At 31.4% G+C, this 19,619-nt stretch overlaps 3 protein-coding genes across 5 annotated transcripts; 1 reads left to right on the forward strand and 2 right to left on the reverse strand.

Moving 5' to 3' along the window:
* Positions 1–239: 239 nt before the first annotated feature.
* Positions 240–10,377, forward strand: LOC145316873 (molt-inhibiting hormone-like). 2 transcript variants are annotated; one of them, XM_080157659.1, is made up of 6 exons: positions 270–320; positions 967–1,002; positions 8,048–8,112; positions 8,392–8,478; positions 9,196–9,307; positions 9,842–10,377. In XM_080157659.1, exons 1-6 carry the CDS (start codon positions 318–320, stop codon positions 9,890–9,892), a joined length of 354 nt encoding a protein of 117 aa, XP_080013785.1. In that variant the 5' UTR covers positions 270–317; the 3' UTR covers positions 9,893–10,377. The 2 variants fall into 2 exon arrangements, with proteins under 2 accessions (XP_080013786.1, XP_080013785.1); XM_080157660.1 differs by lacking the exons at positions 8,048–8,112; positions 8,392–8,478; positions 9,196–9,307; positions 9,842–10,377 and adding exons at positions 5,017–5,145; positions 7,099–7,541 and having other exon boundaries at positions 240–320; positions 967–1,064.
* Positions 10,378–10,750: 373 nt separating this feature from the next.
* On the reverse strand, positions 10,751–14,968 carry LOC145316874 (uncharacterized). 2 transcript variants are annotated; one of them, XM_080157661.1, is made up of 6 exons: positions 14,784–14,968; positions 14,355–14,584; positions 13,659–13,809; positions 12,776–12,939; positions 12,260–12,313; positions 10,751–11,937 (listed from the first exon to the last, which is right to left on the reverse strand). In XM_080157661.1, exons 1-6 carry the CDS (start codon positions 14,889–14,891, stop codon positions 11,889–11,891), a joined length of 756 nt encoding a protein of 251 aa, XP_080013787.1. In that variant the 5' UTR covers positions 14,892–14,968; the 3' UTR covers positions 10,751–11,888. The 2 variants fall into 2 exon arrangements, with proteins under 2 accessions (XP_080013787.1, XP_080013788.1); XM_080157662.1 differs by lacking the exon at positions 12,260–12,313 and having other exon boundaries at positions 11,720–11,937; positions 14,784–14,929.
* A 327-nt stretch (positions 14,969–15,295) lies between these two features.
* On the reverse strand, positions 15,296–18,195 carry LOC145315431 (uncharacterized). Its single transcript, XM_080155412.1, has 4 exons — positions 17,936–18,195; positions 17,516–17,576; positions 15,776–15,817; positions 15,296–15,646 (listed from the first exon to the last, which is right to left on the reverse strand). The coding sequence occupies exons 1-4, from the start codon at positions 18,016–18,018 to the stop codon at positions 15,296–15,298; spliced, it is 537 nt and encodes a 178-aa protein (XP_080011538.1). The 5' UTR covers positions 18,019–18,195.
* Positions 18,196–19,619: the final 1,424 nt, after the last annotated feature.

The following is a 19,619-nucleotide window of genomic DNA, read 5'->3' on the forward strand; positions in this document are numbered from 1 at the left end:
ACAAAAATTAAAATAGAGTAAAGTGGAATTCTGTGTTCCACAATTTGGTTTAAGTTAAAGCACAAGAAACTCTTTTTTAACCGCGATAAATGTAAACATAAGAAAATCCGCAAATTTAGGGAGAAATGCGGGGGGGGGGGGGAAATGCGGATGCCGCACCCTGACTTACTGATTATCAATCAGGTAGGGTATTGAGATGTATGAATGTATGTAAAACTAAAAGTTGTTTTGAAAAGTATATTTATAATGAGGGTGCCATGATATTAATTACAGTTAGTCTAATCTCTTCGTTAGGTTAACTCACATCTACAATAACTATGGTACGTGCTTTCTTTTACTCAGCTTTTTTTTTTTGAAAATGAGATACATTAAAAGTCTGCTTACTTTATAATTTAATATTATATAAAAAGTTAAACATTTAAAATAATGTGCAAAAACAAACAAAATAATAAGTAATTTAATGGTAATAAACTGAATCTTTATAAACTTTTATTTTTTAATTCAAAGCTAATTTTATAAGATACTCTTGTGATTTATGCAACTTTTTATATTTGAGTAAAGATGATTATCCTAATCAAATGCTCAGATAGAAGTGTTGTACGGGGCGGGAGTTGACATTGGGTGTTTTATTACTATAGTCTCCAAAGTTTTATTATAAAGTTTTCTTAATCGTTGCCTTAATGACTTTGGAGGCTTTTGGTGGATTTTAGTTGAGTGTCTAAACGTTTCAACTACTAATTATAATCTACGGAAATAGTAATTTTGTGCATTATCATTGGGGATGTACATAAATTTATCAGCAATTGTCTTATCCCATTAGGTCCTTGAGTGTTGTAAAGTAGTTTTCTATAAATAAAATTACTTTTTATTACTGTTGAAATTTTTGATTGCTTTAGAATCTAAATATATCAAAGATTCTACTTCTAAATATATAAATACTATTTTTGAAATCATTATTTTTTTAAGGTTTGGAGAATATTGGTTGGAATATTTGTTACCCTGGTAATCTTAGCTTTACAAACACCCACTGTAAACTCAATCAACATCAACAGATATATCCTTAGGTAAGTCTTCCATATGTTTATTTTCTTTAATTATGTCTCTCATTACATGTTTGCTCTTCTAGAAAGATATAACAATGGCTGTAATATATGTGGATATTATGACAGGGGAAATTATTCGCAATTTAAGTTGCTATTTTAGTCCTCATTTATTGGTCAGTACTTTTCTTCAGTATGAGGGGAGGGTGACGGGGGTAAAATGGGTGGTGCTAAGGCGAAACTATGGTGCAACATCCAAGTAATTATGTAACCAATATTTGAAAAGGTTTTCAAAGGGTTCAAAAGAGAAAGAAAAAGGTTCATTGGAAATATGGAATAATACGATAAAAAAAAAATTTTTAGGTTCTTTTCCAGTTTTCATACTCGGCCTCTATTTTCTGTTTGTAGCTCTCTATTTTTAATCTTTCTATAATAATTTTATCATATATTTTAGCTTGCCCAAGGATTGTAAGACTTATAATGTTGGAGCATTGCTAATCTATAATTCACTTAAATAGATGATTTTTTTAATCTAATGAAACGTAATTTATAGATTTGCAAATTAATTAATTCAATTTCAAATAATTGTGAACATTTTATCACTTTTCAAGCCTTGACACTAATACAAAGTATTTGTGATTAATTAATATACATATTACTTACATAATACATTAAAATTGCATATGTAAATATGCTGGTAGATTTTGTTTATTCTTGGAAAAAGTTATTTACAAATCATATTCCTATAGAAACCTTTCTACTTCTATGACCTTGGAAATCAAAACAAAGAGTTAATTTGATGGTGTAATCTTAAATGCCATGCTGGTTGTATGACTTTATGTCTATATATGTGTATTGTGTGTCTGTCTTATTCAAGATCTTTAAAACGGCCTTTTCAAAAGGTTGATAGAATGAGCCCGCCTTCTCTTGTTTTCCATCACATGGGTTAACCCTGTGCACGCCACTACACTGGTTTGAAATTCTCGAATATGCTTTATATTAGTCATTATTAACTTTGCGACACTTAAAAAAGAAAATACTTAAACAACAAAATTAAGTGGTTCTGAAAAACAAAACCCACCTTGCTAATTTTTAAAGATTCACGATATTGTTGCAATGTCCCACATATGATTTATTAAAGTTCTAGCAGGGATTAGACAATGGAAGATAAATCTCTGAACCAAATTACACTGGGGGGGGGGGGGATTTTTATTTTTTGGGGGGTTGGGTGTGTCCCACCCTCCAAGAAAATAGTTTAAAACCACCACAGGACCAATAGATACATACCCTGAAGAGTAGAATCCGATCGGTTCAGTGGTTACTGAGATCTTAAGCTTCAGACGGACAGACAGACGGACAGACATCAAGCTACTTTGTATTATAGATAATAAAAGTCCAGAAAGTTTTTAAAAAACAAAAGAGACATCATATTTGTAAAACTTTGGTTACCAGGTACCCCTTCCTCCCTGAGTTCTGAAGCTTCACTCATAAGTAGAATCACCTTAATCAGTTCTCACCCATTGATGCAGGGAATAGGGATAAACCTTTGAACCGACCTATGGACCACACAATTGCTACATTTTTTATTTTCCGCAATTAAATTTTAAAATTCTGATTAAGGGGAGACCTAGCCCTTTTTCTAACTCTTACAAAACCTAACACTATCATATGATTTTAAACAGCTTGTATTAACAACGAAATTAATTCGGAAAAAAATCACGAAACCAATATGCTCTTTCCGCTGTCGTTGGTGGGCAACACATCGTAAAATTGACAACCTCTCCATTTGCCCCCAAATATTATTTCAGATTTCTTTCGCTTGTTGGTTATACCTTATACCTGGTTTTTAAAGATTTTTTTTTTAATCTAATTATAGTTGGATATATATTTCTGGGTTTGGGAGATATCAACACAATGTTCCAAATGATTAAACCCCTCTCCCGCCCTCTCTCTAAAATTAAAGACAAACTTACAAAATCCTAAAAATAAAATATTAATTTTGTTCCCAAGGCTATCCTTTATTCATGGTTGTAACCACTCCCCCAAATCATGTTCTTTGCCCTTAGGGTGCCTAATTTTCAGCTTTCTACAACCTCATTAACATCAGAAATTCTTTGTATACGTCAAACTTTTTTATTGGTGTATTAATAAATAGATTAATATAATAATTCTAATTATCTTGATTTTTAAAGTTCTCTTAGTTTTTACTGAATGATTTTAAATAGTAAATACAAAAATGAATAGATAACTTTTTAAGAGAATCTTATTATTAAATATCTCTTCTGAATTTTGATAAAAATAGCAATTTGATTTATTTTTTGTAATTTTAAAGATTTTAAATTCGAGTGGTTGATATGTATAATTTTATTATAAGTTAAAGGTGGGCGACAATTTGCCCAGCTTGGAAGAGAGAGGGGTGGGTCAATAGACTACAAATGAAGCATTACTCCAAAATTGATAATTCGGTTAAAACTAATTGGTGTAGGTGGATTTTCATCCCCCTGAAACGATGAAACCCCTCATTTTACCCCTCAAAATTAAAAAAAATCATTAGATACCCCAATCAAACCTTTGAAAACCTTCCTTTTACCCCCTTAAAAGACTTGGACGTCCTTGGGTGGAAGGAAAGGTTGAAATAGGACAATAGAACAAAAAAGTCTCACCAAACATTCCCCTAGTAATTCTAACCTAACAAATTGTTTATCATAATTGTGGGGAAGACTATTTTAATAATCTAATTTCCCTCCATCCCTAAGATTTATAAAACTTTAAATTAGTATCTCTACTATTTGTTTCATCTTCTGTCCTAGGGCTATTTGATAAATTTCAACTATGTTTCTACGTATGCACCAAAAAACTATGCTCAGTTTTAGCGTATTTTTAAAAAAATTAAGAAGAACAATAAATTAATATTTCTTAAATTCTCTTTTGTAACATTCTGCATATGGTAGCTTGTAAACATTATCAGGAGAAGTTGTAATCATATTTACAGTATGGCCTAGAAACCGATAAATATTAGTTGGATTAGAACTGGTTCTCAGCCATACTGAAATTTCATGGATAGCATCGAATAATAATCAATTTTCCACGAATATTAAAATAAAAATTTTAAAAGTGGTTTTAATCTTAAACTTTTTTTATTATAAACGGAAAGCTGTCGATGATACGATGCGATAAATAACTATTATCTGCCTTTGCAATCTGCCTACCTGATAAAAGAACAAATTTTGTTACCAAAATCACCAGTTAAGGTTTTGCGCAATTCTTAAAAGCCTAAAAGCATCTGTTAAATTATTTTTATTGTTTATGACGGGAACGTCCAAACACTAATCCAATGGCAACCCAAAGTTCATTGTTTTCATGAGTTTAGACAATGATAAAAGTGTTATAATCAGCCTACTGGTCAAATGCTCAAATAAGCTAAATATACTTTTCTACTTGCAACAAGGAGGTAAAATAATCAAAATTTCAGAAACTAAATCGCATATAAAAATATAAAGACAGACAGACAGACGAAGTGAATGGTTTATAAAGGAAGCTTTTTAGTATTTTAAATTTTCACTCAAATTTGCCGTTTATCTTTATCAACAGTCTTAACTCAGATAGATTTAAACTATAAATGCATGTCGTTTTATTTGTGTTTATGTTTAAATGTTCAATGTAGTTGTTATTTGTGATTGTTAAAGTTGTTAAATATTTTAAAATTAAGCTCCAGGTAAAAAAACTGATAGCTATAAGGGTAAATATAGTTCAGTTCGGCCAAAAGGTTTATATAAAGCAAGGGGTAAATATATTTAATTTGTGTTAGGGGAAAATACAGGGAATTTCATAACAACAGGGGTAAATATAGTGTCCATTGGTGTTTAGGAAAAGTAATACATGGGTTTATATAAAACAAGAGGTAAATATATTCTTTCAGTGTTAAGGGGAAAAATTCAGAGGATTCCAGGGGTAAATATAGTCCATTGATGTTTAGGAAAAGAAATACAGGTCTCCCAGCTGACTGCAGGGGTAGATATGACCCCTCAATGATAATCAAATTAGAGAATGTTTGTGATGATTGTTATAACCTGTACAAGGAACCAGATGTTCATCAACTCTGTAGGTTAGTTGAAATAGTAACATATATACAGTGTGTTTTTTTTATGAGAACTTTTTTGAAAGCAATTTTACCCCACTTATAGTTATCAGAATTTAATGATTAATGGCTTATTTTCTTCGTTTTTTAAGGCAATTAATAGAACAACAAAAAAATATTTCAGTTTTTATTTAAAAAAACAGTAAAATCTAAAATTCAAAACTTAAGTGTCAACATCTAAAAATGGTTTCAGCGCATTTTTCTTATGCTCAAATATTCAACCTTTTGCAAGAATGGCTGCAAAACACTTCAAAGTTTAGGTATAGAGCTAAAAATGTATACAGATACTATTAGGGACATGTACTAGAACATATCAAAGTTTAAAGGTCATATCTCAACTAGGGAGGGAGTACTGGCTCCCCAAAGTCGACTACAGAAAATCTAAGTTTTTTCTTAGAAGATTTAGGCATAAGAAAAATGCGCTAAAACCATTTTTAGATGTTGACACCTAAGTTTTGAATTTTAGATTTTACTGTACTTTTTAAATGAAAACTGAAATATTTTTTTGTTGTTCTATTAATTGCCTTAAAAAACGAAGAAAATAAGCCATTAATCATTAAATTCTGATAACTATAAGTGGGGTAAAATTGCTTTCAAAAAAGTTCTCATAAAAAAAACACACTGTAGAAAAGATTTGATTTTACAAAAATGCTAGGCTACGATATCAAACAGGATATTATTTTATGCTAACGGCTAAAGCTCATAATGTCTCTAGAGTGGGGAAAGTAGGTTTTATTTCTATTGATTAATATTAGGAGAGTTAAGATACTTTACCCACAAAAACCCTTCCCAGCTCTACTTAAGAAAAACTAATGGTACCTGAGAGACAGAGAAACTTCTTACTTCTTCAATTAAGATGAAACAAAGATACTGTTTTCAATAAGTAGCACAGCAAAATATTGCATTATATTATTTTTAAAAAGAGAATAAATGTTTTTCAATATGGCTTCAATATCCGCTAAATTAGAACCAGTATTACAGAAAATTTCCCTCGAATATTGCAATAAGAATCATAAAATCAATTCCAGTTTTGTTATGCTGGGCTTCCGGCCCCTCTGGTATCAAAAAAAATGTTATAGTTATTACTTTAATATCTGAGGAAAGACGTCTATAGTACGATGCGATAAATAAATATTCTAGAATTAAGTGTTTGCATGATTTATGTTATATTCTATGTAATATTTATGCATGTTAGTCTCTTACCCAGGAATTTAGCAACAGAAGAAAAACTGTATTGCCTCAAACTATTGATTTTGTATTTTCTCATTTTTAGTAATTATTTTTAAAATAAAAGATAACTTTTGATTGGTTCAAAAATTTGATGCAAAAATTTTATGTAAAATAGTTTTTCCTCGTGTGTCATTTCCCTCTCTTGCTTCATGTTTTAGAGGCAACTTAAAGGGCCTAATAATAAATGACGTCATGCAATCCAAATGACCAGTATATATTTTATCATTGGTCGATTACAATGTATACCGACCTATCATTGGTCATTTGCATTGTATGAAGTCATTTTTATTAGGCACTATTAGCTGCTTCATATTTTCAGTATTTTTTTTTAAATAAAAGATAACTTTTGATTAGTTTAAAAATTTGAGGTAAAATAATTATTCTTCATGTACAATAGGATATATAAGTTGGAAGGAATTTTAATGTTAGAGGGAGATTTGAAATCTGCATAAAATTTTAAGGATTTTTTTTTATAAAATTCGTTTTTCGTATAATTATTATTATCTGAAAGCGGAAATACAATTTAAGTTCATAAACTACCTGCGCGGAAATACAATTTAAGTTCATAACTACCTGCGCTCTAATTGGTTGAATGATGTGCGAACATTAAAATTCTTTCCAACTTATATATCTTAATGTACCATATCCCTTACTTGTTTATGTTTATGCATGTTAAATGTTTTTTTTCAGGTCTGAATGCTTTAGTTCAAGTTTCTTCAAACAATGTTTGAATGCTCTGCTGATGATAGAAGAAGAATATCTAAATATGGCGGAAGTCATTGGATAATTTAATTTCTCTAGATAAAATCATTTATTTTTGCACATTTATTCTTCAAAATAGTTATTTTAATATGAAAATCTACTTATTTCAATTAAAGTTAAGTTTTAAGTAGCTATATTAATTTATAAGATTTTATAATTTATTAAATTTTATGAAATCATTATATTTTTTACTATTATATTATTTTATTTAAAATATTGAAGAAAAATTGTGTTTTTTAATTATGTTTTTTTGCATGTTTTGTATACAATGATATTTTAATTTCTATTGTTAGCTGTGATGTTAGATTTAGTCTTAGTTTAAGTTTAGCTTAATATATTATATAAATAAAATATATATTTTAAAATTTTAAGTTTAATTATTTTAGATTTTATAATATGAAATTATTACATACACATTTGCAAGTTTAAGCGTTTTTAATGTATGAAAAGAAATACAAAAATATAGAATTCAAGGAAAATTATGCGCATAAGAAGCGCAGAAATGTAAAACTAACTCAATGAAAAAAATAGAGGGTCAACCCATCAAGGACGGCCAAGGTAAGTGGGTAGTATGATTCCCCCTAGAAAAAAACTCCAAAATTTTGATGATATATATGAAAATTTTCAAGCCTATAAAGTAAGATAAAACCTAAGAAACACTATTTTGTTTACTTTTTTATCTTGGATTATTACACGAGACGTCCAAATAAAAAATCTTGGACGTTCTTGTCTATATTATATAAAGATTACCTCGTCCCCCCCACAAAAAAAAATATTACCTGTTATCACTCTAATTTTTATATTATGGCCTTTCCAATTTCGCATTCTGGTATATATAAAAATCTGTGTGTTCGAAAGCTAAGATGGTGTATTATAGAGTGTTTTATCCCTGGACTGCTCGGCCTACAGGATCAAGAGCTTCAGAAGCAGATCTAATTTAAGGTACTTCTTTACTTTATCATAATGTGCTAATACCTTTTGATTCAAATATTTTGCTTTAATATCTTTTTGGGTTGGGATATTCTAGTGTAAATTTGAACCCACCCCCTTCTTTCCTATTCATTATAACTTTCGCCTGATTTGGAAAAAAGCCTCATTGAAAAAAAAGCAGCAACAACAATGATTCAACTAAAATAGGTGAACAAAAAAAACACAAATGGTGAAGGCGAATGGTAGCAATGAAGAAATTGCCCCTAATTATTTTCATACCTTTAAATACAGGTCAGGAGATAGTTCTGAGTATCAGTACCTGGATAGTTCTGGACCCAACAGCTTTGTTGATCTCATGTGTCCTGGTCATTATGACAGGTAATAACAGCTGTTTAAAGGTAAAGAGATAGTTCTGAGTATCAGTATCTAGATAGTTCAGGACCTAACAGCTTTGTTGATCTCATGTGTACTGGCCAAAATGACAGGTAATAACAGCTGTTTAAAGGTAGAGAGATAGTTCTGAGTATCAGTATCTAGATAGTTCCGGACCAAATAGCTTTGTTGATCTCATGTGTCCTGGTCATTATGACAGGTAATAACAGCTGTTTAAAGGTAGAGAGATAGTTTTGAGTATCAGTATCTAGATAGTTCCGGACCAAATAGCTTTGTTGATCTCATGTGTCCTGGTCATTATGACAGGTAATAACAGCTGTTTAAAGGTGGTAGAGAGATAGTTCTCAGTATCAGTATCTGGATAGTTCTGGACCTAACACTTTTGTTGATCTCATGTATCCTGGCTATTATGTCAGATAATACAGCTGTTACTGGTAGAGAGATAGTTCTGAGTATCATTACCTGGATAGTTCAGGACCTAACAGCTTTGTTGATCTCATGTATCCTGGCTATTATGACAGCTGTGTACTGGTAGAATATAGTTCTAAGTGCTGTGACAGTTTAGGCTATCTGTAGCAGATAGTGTAAATCAAACAATTAGATAGTCATTTTGATTTTCAAAGAGTATCAGTGGTTTATATAACCATCAACCACAATTCTCAGTATTTTTTTTTTTGAATTATAGAATTAAAAATTTTTTAGACAATTATTGAACCAGCGGAATCAGGTCTGCCAGGATTGTTTCAACCTGTTCAGAGAGCCAGGAATATTTTCTTCTTGCAGAAGCAACTGCTTCTTCAATAAAACATACCAGGTTACTTAACTTTTTGTAGTATAGTAAACCTTCTCTATAACGATTTGTTTCATCTGCAGGATGGTCTGAAATCTGTCCTTTATATCCATGTGAGGCCAAGGAATAATCAAAAATTATTATTTGGATGTTGTACAAGAATTTCTTGTACTCTGAAAAATGGGCGATTCATGCAGCTGGCTAAAATAACGATAAGCTACACCTTACTGAAGGAGCGAACTGACCAATATTAAACATATGTCGTCATATTAGCAAGCTCATTTGACGACAAATTTTCTCCTGGCAATATACCACGTACATATGTATCACCTATATTCATTCATTGAATTCTTAACTTCTAGGCTAGCCTAGACACTTTGAACAATTTGGCCCAGTGAAAATAAGAGACCTTCATTTTTTAAATGTTAATCAAATGGCTATCCACTAATCCAACTCATTTTTTTGATATCAACGTTTTTTAACTAATTATTTGTTCTATATTTCTAGAATTTTTAATTAAAAACTATTTTTTTTTATTCTAAATTAATTTTTTTTCAGGATTGTTTGAAGAGACTAACACTTTTGGAAGAATCTAACTCAGTTTTGTAAATATGAACAAATTGTAAAAATGCCCAAAATCTTTCCATGCTATTATAATATTCTATACCTAATTCTATTTACTTTCCCTAAAAGGCTGGTAGGCAAGGTAAAATATTTTTAATTCATTTTGTTATCCAAAAAATCAGAACATATAATACTCAAACCCCTCTAAAACTGCTAATTATGAAATTAAAAGCAAATTTTACAATTATATTTATCATTACGAATTATAGACAGTTTTACAGAAAAGAAAAAATGTAGAAATGATTCTCGCTAAATAAAGTATCGGCAAGAAAACGGGAAATAATTTATGACTTTATTCTTTCGCAGAAAATTGTCTATAATCCGATACGATACATGTATTATCAGTATGGCTCATAACAAAAGTTAATCTGATTCTAAGCCGTACTGGAATATATATAAAAATTTCTAATCATATATGCATGTATGGTTTTATTTAGTAATGAAGCAAATAAAAATACTCTAGAGTTAAATTGTTTGTAAAAAGCGAAGCTTTTCTTTAATTAGGGTCGGTCTGTGAGTAACTGTTAGCTCTTTTCGTTAATTTAGACATGTTAGAACTGTCCTCTCGATTTCGAACTTCCCATAAAGATTCATATTACAGTTAGGTACGATTCTTAATCTTTTTGACAATAAAATTGTGTCTATATTTCTCATATTCATTTGCTCTTTGGAAATATGATTCGTAGAATAAAAAGGTACACTTTATAAGTGAGGCATCTCAATAATCAAATCCCATTTTGCCATTATTAGAATAGCGTCATATTGATTTGTCCATAACTCACAATAACCTCGAGACAAAGACTAGCTATTAGGTAGTTTCGCCTCTAAAGTTCAAATTAATAATTTATTATGAAAATATGGTTTATTAACAGGAATGTATACATAGAGTTTCACAAAAATATTAATAATCAAATCACAGTAATAATAAATACACAAATAAAAATAAATTAACAAATACATAAAAATACATCTATCAATAGATAAAAGCGTTCATTAACATTTCAAAATATCAACAAGTTAATATAAATAATACATAAATTGACAATTATACAATTTTATAAAATCCCCTGAAAAAAAATCATTTTAGACAATTTTGTCCGTAAGTAGCGCAGAAATAACAAGCTTTCCAATTTTACATTGAAAAATTACATTAAAATATTTTAAAGGCAATCAAATAACTGGTAGCAAAGTGTAAAAATCCATTCTTAATTCTCTTTTACAAAAGGACAAAATAGAAGTACGGATTGTAGAGTAGCTTTGCTGTTTAAAGGTTCGTAAAAACTTAACAAATTATGCGTTTGATTTTTTAGGTGTAAATCATTTATAATAAAAAATACTACGGTCAAATCATTAACAACAGAAATGGTATTATCCTCTTAGGATTTTGTTACCTCCCCCCACCCCCTTCCGACAGAACTTCCTGAGCGCAGCGCTCGGCCCACTAGCCTGCCTAGCCGCGGGCGCTCAGCCCCCTAACCTACCACCTAACCTAACTTAACCTAATTGAAAAAAATGAGTTCTCTGCCAAAGTAAAATTTGAAAAAAAAATTCTATGAGGATAACGTCACAGAAATATTAAAAACAACGGATATGGGACAGGTCTTTGGGAGATTAATATTCTAAAAAGTTTGAAAAAATATACTTAGAAATATTACAAAAGTCTATTTATTTAAAAGCTGGAGTATTTGTTTATAAATTCTGTATTTCAATCGACTTATCCTTAGTATATCTTATAATAAATCTGGAAGCATTGTAATAAATGATGTACAATTATTAACATTGTCTTAACAATGGATATATAATATACGAGGATACATGATTTATTGATCAGGTCGTTCATCCAATAGGAGGGGAGGGGATGAGGTAAAGTACCACTTTAATAGAAGTACATGAAAATCTGGTACAACATCCAAGTAATAATATATCGATTGTCTTAACATTAAACTATTAAAATCCCTGACTCTTTGTGCATCCTATTTATTTATAGATTCAGATCGTCATAGTCATCATCCCCACTCAATAAAACTCGCCTAGAACAAAGAAACATAATACATTTCAAATAGAAATAAATACATATTAGTTTTTTTTATCGCATCGTATTATAAACAGCTTTCCGCGCATATATACATGAAAAATTATATGATTAAAACCAGTTTTGTTCGTCCCGGTGGGCCAAATGCCGGTCTAACAAAACCATGATTAATTTTATGCTTTTCATTTTAATTTGCGTGAAAAATAAAAAAAATAAAGTTCTATTGAAAATTTGGATTTGGTTGCTGGAATCGATTATTTACAACAAGAAAAAAAAACTTTAAAGGCTGGTATCTTAAGGTTTTAAATTAGGGCACTCACCTTTCTTGTCTAGCGCCCCGCATGAAGTTTGGGCTGTCCAATAGTTGTGAACTCCTAATACGCAGAAAAATATTAAAGAGATAGTTCCATGAAGTGCATTTGACAACCTTACACTTAGAGTAGTGACCTTTTAAATGATTTTGTAGAATTTTTAGCTACAAAAAAAGTAAAATATTTTTTTCTACTTTTTGAGTGAATAAAATGTGTGATTGTTTAAGTTTCCAATTCAGAAAACAGACTATTGGCATAAATAACAAGAATACTTTATAATATATTACAATATTAAAATTAATAACAAAAATTAAGGTAAAACAATTAGTTGTATAAATAAAAAACTAAATGGTAAAATTGAAATCCTTTTAGTTAACAATATAAGTTATTTATAAACAATAATTAGGGAGCAAAACTGGAATGACTAAGTTTTAATCTAGATGCATTTCGTGGAACTACCTCTTTACATGAAACCTAACTAACCCTACGAGAACTATGACTAAGCAACTAAATTTATAACTGCACCTGTAAAGAAAAGTTCTGTGTCTGATGGCCTTGAACCCCACGACCAGGGCGAAGCTGAGTAGGGCCATGGCGAATATGAAGGCGAGGGTGGAGAGTAAGGAGTGATGGGAGGATATTATCTTGTCTCCTATCTCTTCTATCACAGTGTCTTTGTAATCGAGTATCTAAAATAATTCTTTACTAAATATAAGACATCTTCTACTATTATTTAAATTACCTTGAAAATTTGTTCATATAATTATAAATTACTTAAATTAGCAGGGATCTAAAGGGATAAGACAATGGCCAATAAATTAATGTGCATTCCCAAAAATTATACACAACATCACCACTTCTATAGATTAGTGGTTGAAACGTTTGGATAAAGAACTTAATAAACCAACCAATCAAAATTCAATAGAAGTCACCAAAGTTGTTGAGCCAGCAAATAAGAAAACTGTGTTATAAAACTTTGGGGACTGGTGCCCAATGTCCCCTTCCTCCCTGAAAAGTAGCCTAAATCCTAAATTTCTAGGCTAGTTCAGGAGTTAGGGTTTTCTATTTATATTTAAAGTATAGGAAACCCTAGGATAGCGTAAAAAAATTGTTGGATTTGTCTATTGACCTAACAATTAAATCCAAACATTTTACTTTTCAAGAACTAGCTCTATTTTTTAGTTATTTAGAATTTTCCATGTTTAAACCAAAATACGAACAAAGCTTCTCTGTTGTCCTCAACCTTTTTATTTAAATAACTATTACTTAACAGACAATTTTAAAAGAAAATTTTATCTTGAAGTTGTAATGGGACAAAGTGTCTCAAAAATCAGTCATGTGACGTCTTTTTGTGAATTAAGTCATTAACCATTGAAAACAAGTTTTAAGGGCCGTTAGATAAACTTACTTTGTATCCAGGTATTACTCCTGTCTCAGATGAGATCTGGTTGTCATCATCAGATGCCAGATTTGCAGTATCTACGCCAGATTTAGCAGCGTCCGGCAGCTTATTCAGCCATTTTGGATAACTGGTCTTCTTATTTTCTCTTTCTACGCTTCTAAAATATATTATCAACATTACTATATTTATAACAATTAGCTTCACCCCTAGCTTTGCCTTTAAAGAATATATAAATAGCCTAACAAATTTCTGCACTGCAATCAAACACATGTACATTGTGGAGAAGCTTCGCACTAAGGATTAGAGTTTGTTTAACTAATGATCTTCGTCATTAGGTAGATTATTATTAATAAATAATCAGAAAAATTATTATAATTGTTATTTGATCTAATTTATTTAACAAAAAGGATAGGTAAAATAAGTATAAAATATCTTTATAAAAGTTAAGTTTTTTTAATGGCACTAACTTAGTAGAGAATACCTATTTATTGCATCGAAATAGAGAGAGCTTAATATTAGGATATTAAATAAAAAAAAGTTTTGTTAGCTCCGAACACTTCTTTCAATAGTATGATATTTATTTAATATATGTGGATACTTGTCTGTAATATGATGCTATACATGATTTTTCAGTTTGGCTGAGAACCAGTTAATCAGTTTCGAAGCCAAACTGGGAATGATCATTTTATTTTCTTTATGTACCTGTTATTGCTGGGTGCTAGGACAGGGGTGGGAGTAGTTCTTAGCCTCGCTCCAGGCTTTTTCTTCGTTGTTGATGTATATTCACTACAATATTTGGTGTCTTCGTCGCTTTCATCTGCGCACTGCGCAATGCCGTTACACGTGTCGTAGATAGCAATACACTCACCAGAGCCGCAACTGAACTCCCAGCGACCACACTCCTCAATCGTTTTCACCTTCGTGTTTGGTGACTAATAAAATATGTCTTAATATTAATCTAATAAAATTTCTAGTATTGATTTGAATTGTCTTTGATAATTTTGATTTAGGCTCCCCGGCCTGTAAAGGTTTGGAGGGGGGGGGGGGGGGAGGGTATTGCGTCTCAGGCACTATTAGTCAAATTAATAAATCCTCCAATTACTTTACAAGTTATTCTACAAAAAATGATACCTGTGAATTTGTATTTGAATTTGGTGAAGGCCATGAAGGTTGAGAACTATTAATAATATTATATTGTGGATAATCTTGTACGCTCAATCGGTTTACATCATTATTCATCTTGCATTGTAAATACCCAATTATAAATCAAAAAGTTAACAAAGGTGTATTTATTGATGAGCAGCAAAATAAATATATCAGGTGTAAAAAATTTGTATAAGCTAAAACCACCTTTAAATAATTTATTTTTTTATATATTTTTTACTGAATCGTAAGTAAAAATGAAGTTTTATAAAGAAAATAAAAAATGCAACAGCGTTGCTCTTAATGCATAATTCATGATTATATGTATCATCTTTAAAGTAATGGAACTGACCTTAGAAAAGCTTTCAATGTAAAAATGTTGATTATAAAAATATTTTATTTCCTGATATAACTCAAAAAATATTCTTTGTAAAGCACAAAGTAACTGGCGCCATAAGGTTCAACATAAGGTTAAAAACTAGAAATAAAAGTTTGAGTATTTATCCCTGATTATTTTGTTGCATCATCATATTACCCGCCATGGGAGGCATCCCTTGCTGTCCAGCATTCATCTGCTGTGGCTGTTGCAATTGCTGCTGCAACAACTGCTGTTGCTCACTAAAAATTGACTGTTGAACACCGCCGCCGCCATTATTATCAACAGGTTGTGATATTGCTGTGTCCACGCTTAAAATTGCACTTTCAAAGTCTGCGTGTGACGAGAATTCACACTTCTGTGAATTTGCTATGTCACAAGCAAATAGATAACAGCTGGTGTCGGCACCATACACCGACACATCACAGTAAGGGGTGGAACAACAAAAACGGATGCAGTCAGACAATCCTATACCCTGAAAAAAATGTTTTTTTTTCTTTGCACAATTATGAAATTTCTTAAATGATGTCTTTTATTGTAAAAAATGTCTTGAAAGAAACGATCTACAGATTTGAAACTTTGCAAATTCATAAAATATGTTTACCTCAACTTCTTGAATAAAGGCAGCTCCATTTTCTTGACTGTCCTAAAAACAAATTTTTTAAAGAAATTTCGGGTATAGTCCCTTTCGTGGCAACGCCTCTTAAGGGGCAATTCTTCGTATTTTCACAGTAGCTTTTCTTCTATTTTTAGCCCATGCGGGGGGCTCTAACCCTGCGGGGCCAATCACCCAACCCTGCATGGCAATCACCTAACCAAATATAACCTAACCTAAAATAACCTATCAAAAGCCATTTTTAAAATACGACGGATCGCCTCTTAAGAGGCGTTGCTACGAAAGGGACTGTACCCGAAATTTCTACTTTGTAACACTGAGTGAAGATTTTCTTAAGCCGAATCTGTCTGTACAAGAGGTAAGAATAGAAAGCAATTTATGTAATGCGCGAAACATATCTTTGTTAAAAGCGAAGCTTTTCTATCATTAGGGTCGGTCCGTCCGTCCGTCCGTCACAGAGAGTTAGCTCTTTTCGTTAATTTAAACAGGTTAGAATTGTCCTATCGATTCCAAACTTTATTCCTATAGTAGTTAGGTACAATTTAGAAAGCGTAGCAACTCTATAAACAATACCAGAATGTCTGTAAGTCCATTTTAAACATGTTGATTTTTAACTTTTTTGACAACAAATTTTTGTATGTTAAAATTATCCGATTCTTCTGATTTTTTGAAAACTGATTCCTATTACAACAAGGTACAATGTTATAAACGAAGCATCTCTATAAACAAGTCCCAAAAATGTAAGTATGTCCTTAAACAGTATCATCTATTTATGCCAGGGAGTAAGGGAGGGGACAATGGATCGAATATTCAATTTTTAGGAGTCTCAGACTTTGGGGACTGGCTTAAAGGGAATGTGCAAGAATTTAGCAGTTTCTGACTGAGTTTGGGGACTTGCGCATAGAATGCCGCTACTCGTTATGTATGTTTTGAATATTGCAGACAGGGAGAAGGGATAAGGAAAGTGGGGGGAAGGGAAATAAACACTCGTTGTGTTAGTTTGGAATGTAGCAGACGGGGAGAAGGGAAGTGGGGGGAAGGGAAATAAACACTCGTTGTGTTAGTTTGGAATGTAGCAGACGGGGGGGAGAAGGGAGAAGGGAGGTGGGGGCAAGGGGCAAGGGAAATAAACAGAATAAAAAGGGGCAGTCATATTCTTGCTAGCAGCTGGCCGGGTCCAATAATCTTTTAATATAAAAATCACACCAAAAAACCTCAATATATTTCATCAAAAACAAGATGTGATTTCACTTTACATGACGCTATGGAAACCTATTATTCAATTAACAATCCCTTTATAATTTCCTACAAATTTATTGGATTAAACTGGATTTCATGTCCTTTCTTTGATAACTCTTATATTGAATTAATTGCCCATTGTCCCCTCCCTTACTCCCTGTATTTATGCAGTTTTGCATCAAATTTTCTTAAAATATTGTTTGTACTGATGCATTAATATTCTGCTAATTCAGTTCTGACAATCTACAAGTGTTAATGTTCGTTTGTCCTTCCATTTCAGAGCTTCGCTTTTATGGATGTTGTCATCCTTTTTAAAGTCTAAAATTAAGAACGACGAAATTAAACATCCTCTATTTATGCAAATACTGCATATTTTTGTTCAGATTTCTAAATGACAGTCTGCTTCTTAACTGTTTTTCTGTCAATTTTTATGTGTTTCGCTGTTATGGATGATGTCTTTCTTGTTTTAATGTATAAATAATTAGGTACCTTAGATCTTATGATTGTGTCTGTTTTTATTGTGAAGGTTTTAGCACATCCAGGGATTTGACTAAAATATTAATAAAAAAATTAAAGTACATGTAACATAATGTAGTCGGTTAGGATATCGCTGACCCGATAAATTTCTCCATTTTAGGATAGCCTCACAGCTGTCTTATTATGGCTTTAGGCTATTTTTCTTATCCTTCCTCGACCCTTGAAGCAAAGGTCGCAGCCGCTTGTATAAACATAAATCAATAGTTAATTACATCCCAAAAAATAAGTGAATTGTACGTCCCTTTAGATCTTTTTAACTGTCTTCTAAAGTTCTTTACAGGAATGCTTTATAAAGGGGTTAGAGGAGGTCAACCTCTTCAAGGGGAATTTAACCAACATAAAAAAATTTAATTAAAAATCATGAATACTTACCCGTTACCAGTTTGTGACTTGGTTGTTGGAAAAACACAAAGTAGCAGAAGATATTCAATTAAAACTAATCTTTTAACTCGCATTACTCACACTCAATAGAAAATATTTTAATTGTTTGATTACAAATCGTCCTCTATGACTATGAGTATAATATTTATCACTATTTTCATTTGATAATTTTTTTATTTTTTACAAAATAAAATCTTATCTAAGTTTATAATAAATTACTGACAATTAAGTTTGTTTATAATAAACATATGTTTAGAATGGTTACTCACTGTGTTAACAGAATGGCTTTCTGCTAGTGAAGTGTTTTTCTATCTATCTAATTCTCCCCCCCCCCCTCTTCTCCGTTAAATCCCTCTTTTATGGTTTAATGTTGCCTCTCGGAGACTCCCCCCCACCCCTATATCTCCCTTTCCCCCCCTCTTAAGAAAGATAAAAAAGGGAATACTAATGTTAGAAAGTTAGGAAAGTAATTCTGATAATGAATGAATTGATAGAGATAATAAAAAGGAATGAAGTCATTACTCATGAAATTTAAATCAAGATAGCCAATAAAGTAAGGCAATTTATTTGAAATAATACTAGAGAAAAGGTTCTATCGCTATAACTATAACTTTAGGAAAGCTTTATAATTTTCTGGTTTTATTTTTTATGCGAATAGGATGGGGTGAAGACTAAGTCAACCCCTGAGAAAATATTACCCCGTATCAAATGCCTTTATTAAGTCTAAGGCACAGAAAAATAATATATACCAAAAAAAGGATGATAACATCTTTCAAAGCGAAGCTCAGAAACCAAACGGTAGAGCAAACGAACATGAACACTTGTAGAGAATGTAAAAACCAACAAGATTATAGAGATTCTTCGCTTAAAATATTGTCCTACGAATCTTTGTTCCAAAAATCAGATGAAAATGATAATTTTATCATACAAAAATTGTTGTCAAAAAAGTAAGAGAATAACATGTTTTAAATTGATTTTCGGACTTTTTGTCAAGTGTTACAGAGTTGCTATGCAAAAACAAGATTAGTTTTCATGAAAACTGATGCCGTTTTCAACTGAAAAAAAAAGACTACTGTCATTTCATGTAAAGACTTACAATTCTGGTGTCCTAGATTGATTAGGCTTAGCCAATGATTATTAGTAGCGAAGCTACAATGTCCGTCCGTCCGTCTGTCCGTCTGTCCGTCTGTCCGTCCGTCTGTCCGTCCGTCCGTCCGTAATTAATGAATTGGGGGAAACGTGATTTTCTCGGCTCCTATAAAAGATAGAGAGCTGAAATTTTTTGACAACATTCCCATCATTTAGGAGCACAATTAACTATAAAACATCTATGGTGGTCGGACTGCTTTTTAGCAGGTTTTAGGCTATTTTTTATATTTTTCAAATTTTCCTCATATCTTTGGTGTTTATGGTCCGATTTTCGAAATTTTTTCAGTTAAAGTTATCATAACAAATTTCCCGTCATTTGAAGAAAACAACAATGACGGTCAGACTGCCTTTTTGCAGGTTTTTGGCTATTTTTATATTTTTCACATTTCCCCCCATATCTTTGGTGTTTATGGTCCGATTTTCGAAATTTTTTCAGTTAAAGATATCAAAATTAAATTTCCTGTCGTTTGAAGAAAACAACAATGACAGTCAGACTGCCTTTTTGCAGGTTTTAGGCTATTTTTTA

Source organism: Acartia tonsa, chromosome 4 (assembly GCF_053477335.1).
Source record: "Acartia tonsa isolate MP-2025a chromosome 4, ASM5347733v1, whole genome shotgun sequence".
Lineage (NCBI taxonomy): Eukaryota > Metazoa > Arthropoda > Copepoda > Calanoida > Acartiidae > Acartia > Acartia tonsa.